The sequence below is a fragment of the Limulus polyphemus genome, unplaced genomic scaffold, assembly GCF_000517525.1.
Source record: "Limulus polyphemus unplaced genomic scaffold, Limulus_polyphemus-2.1.2 Scaffold4721, whole genome shotgun sequence".
In the NCBI taxonomy this organism is placed as follows: domain Eukaryota; kingdom Metazoa; phylum Arthropoda; class Merostomata; order Xiphosura; family Limulidae; genus Limulus; species Limulus polyphemus.
Genome location: NW_013670331.1, coordinates 42,677 through 44,892, shown reverse-complemented (window position 1 = coordinate 44,892; position 2,216 = coordinate 42,677). Strand labels below are relative to the sequence as shown.

The following is a 2,216-nucleotide window of genomic DNA, read 5'->3' as shown; positions in this document are numbered from 1 at the left end:
GGAGTATATCGTTATCTGTCAGTAGGTCACGGAGTATATCGTTATCTGTCAGTAGGTCACGGAGTATATCGTTATCTGTCAGCAGGTCATGGAGTAGATCGTTATCTGTCAGCAGGTCGCGGAGTATATCGTTATCTGTCAGCAGGTCATGAAGTATATCGTTATCTGTCAGCAGGTCACGGAGTATATCGTTATCTGTCAGTAGGTCATGAAGTATATCGTTATCTGTCAGCAGGTCATGAAGTATAACGTTATCTGTCAGCAGGTCATGGAGTATATCGTTATCTGTCAGCAGGTCATGGAGTAGATCGTTATCTGTCAGTAGGTCATAGAGTATATCGTTATCTGTCAGTAGGTCAAGGAATATATCGTTATCTGTCAGCAGGTCACGGAGTATATCGTTATCTGTCAGTAGGTCATGGAGTGTATCGTTATTGTACGATTGTTATCAGGAATAAGGTAAGTTAATGGTAAATACGATCTCAAATTCGCAGTTCCCTTACTTGTAGCCTTATCAGAGGGTGTTTAATGGATATACAGTGAACCCAAGGGTTTATAACGCTAAAATTCGGGTTTCGATACCTGCATTAGGCATAACACAGATAGCTCCATCTGTAGCTTTGTGCTTCACAACCAACGAATAAACCCTTACTTGTAAAATATTATTTAAGTTGATTTAGGCTAGTTTTAACCCGTTTAAGCTTCTTCTATGTACTATTTGTGTCATAATGCACAAGACAAACGACTTTGCTGTTACACAGTATGCCCTCCAGATGATTCTGTTACCTTTACTTTTCTGTGAATTTGTTTCTTTGGCTAGTTGGTTGAAGCTAAGCACAAAGCTATACAATGGGTTATCTGTGCTCTGCCCACCACGGGTATCGAAACCCGGTTTCTAGCGTTGTAAGTCCGCAGACATACCGCTGTGCCACTGGGGAGGGTGGAGGGCTTTTCTGTGAACTAATATAAAATGGTCTATTCCCGAAGTTTCTGCAAAGCTGTCCCTAATTTTGAACTGATAGACTAGAAGGATGGAAAAAGTCAACAGCATCCAACGTCAACCCTTGTCTGATTGAACAGTTGGATTTCATCATAACTCTTGTAATGCGTCCGTGGCCACAAATGCGAAGCGTGATTTTGTAGACACGAGTCGATAACCGTGAACCCTCTAGTTCACAGTCCAGGCACGCTGACCATTAGTACACGCCCGGCCCAACATAAATGGAAAACACTTCAATAAAAGCTATACATCATTGAGCACTATTCCTCAAAATGACGCAGTTATTGTGGCTTACATCCATCAGAGATGTGGTAAGATTACTAGTTGACTTCTACTCAGTTTACAGCTCAATGTTAATTTTCATATACTCAATGATTAAGGTACGTGTTTAACACAAACTGCCGCATTCGTCTTGAATATTCTTGTTCTTATGAAATATACACAATTACTACACACCTTTTTCTACTACGACCTCCCAGCGAATCGTTACATTGGCTCGACTGGTGATGTATCCCTCTACAACAAGTCTTTCGTTGGGATTTATCAATCCAGCTTTTTGTTTTCTAATGTAGACAACAGGTAGCTTCCCCTGGCGGATAGTAACCGTAGTTTGACTCATGGCATTACGAGTGTCTTTAGAAACTTGAAGTTTAATGAAGTACCTATAAGAATATTACACGAAAAAGATCGAGTTATCAACACACAAATTAAACGAAACTCAGGAAAGAAATTAACATAAATGTAAAATAAAACATTTGTAGTCCAACGAGACTGAACATGAATATTAAGACTATTGATTTTCAGCACTTCTTTAACGTTTAAAACCGTATATATATATATAGTATTAAGTCGGATGTTGGTATACTTTGGTGACAGATTTTCTTCTAGGCAGATTTTGTTAAACAAGACCGATGTCTGTAGGTTTACTTTCTTCTTAGAATTCTTCTCAAGAAGTCGATAAGCCGTCTTAACGTTGTTAGAACAACGGGTAAAAGTTGTAGCTAGTGATGAGTTGGCCGACGCGTTTCGAATGCATTCTGCATCCATTATCAAGGCTGAATGTTGTGTGAATTGTGATTACTGTTGGTGGATATTTATAGGTATAGGTAAGCAGGTGGTGGTATCTAGCTCGTGGGAGGCGTTAATTGGCTTATCGAATTCTTGAGAAGAATTCTAAGAAGAAAGTAAACCTACAGACATCGGTCTTGTTTAACAA

The 2,216-nt window shown here is 39.4% G+C and overlaps 1 protein-coding gene across 1 annotated transcript in view; it reads right to left on the bottom strand.

The window, feature by feature from the left end:
* LOC111088913 overlaps positions 1-2,216 on the bottom strand; it is a gene marked incomplete at its 5' end in the record, with an annotated part of 68,226 nt that overhangs the window by 25,135 nt on the left and 40,875 nt on the right. Inside the window, one exon of the mRNA XM_022400212.1 lies at positions 1,457-1,662. Within this exon, the coding sequence (XP_022255920.1) occupies positions 1,457-1,662 (206 nt within the window). The remainder of the gene's footprint in view (positions 1-1,456; positions 1,663-2,216) is intronic.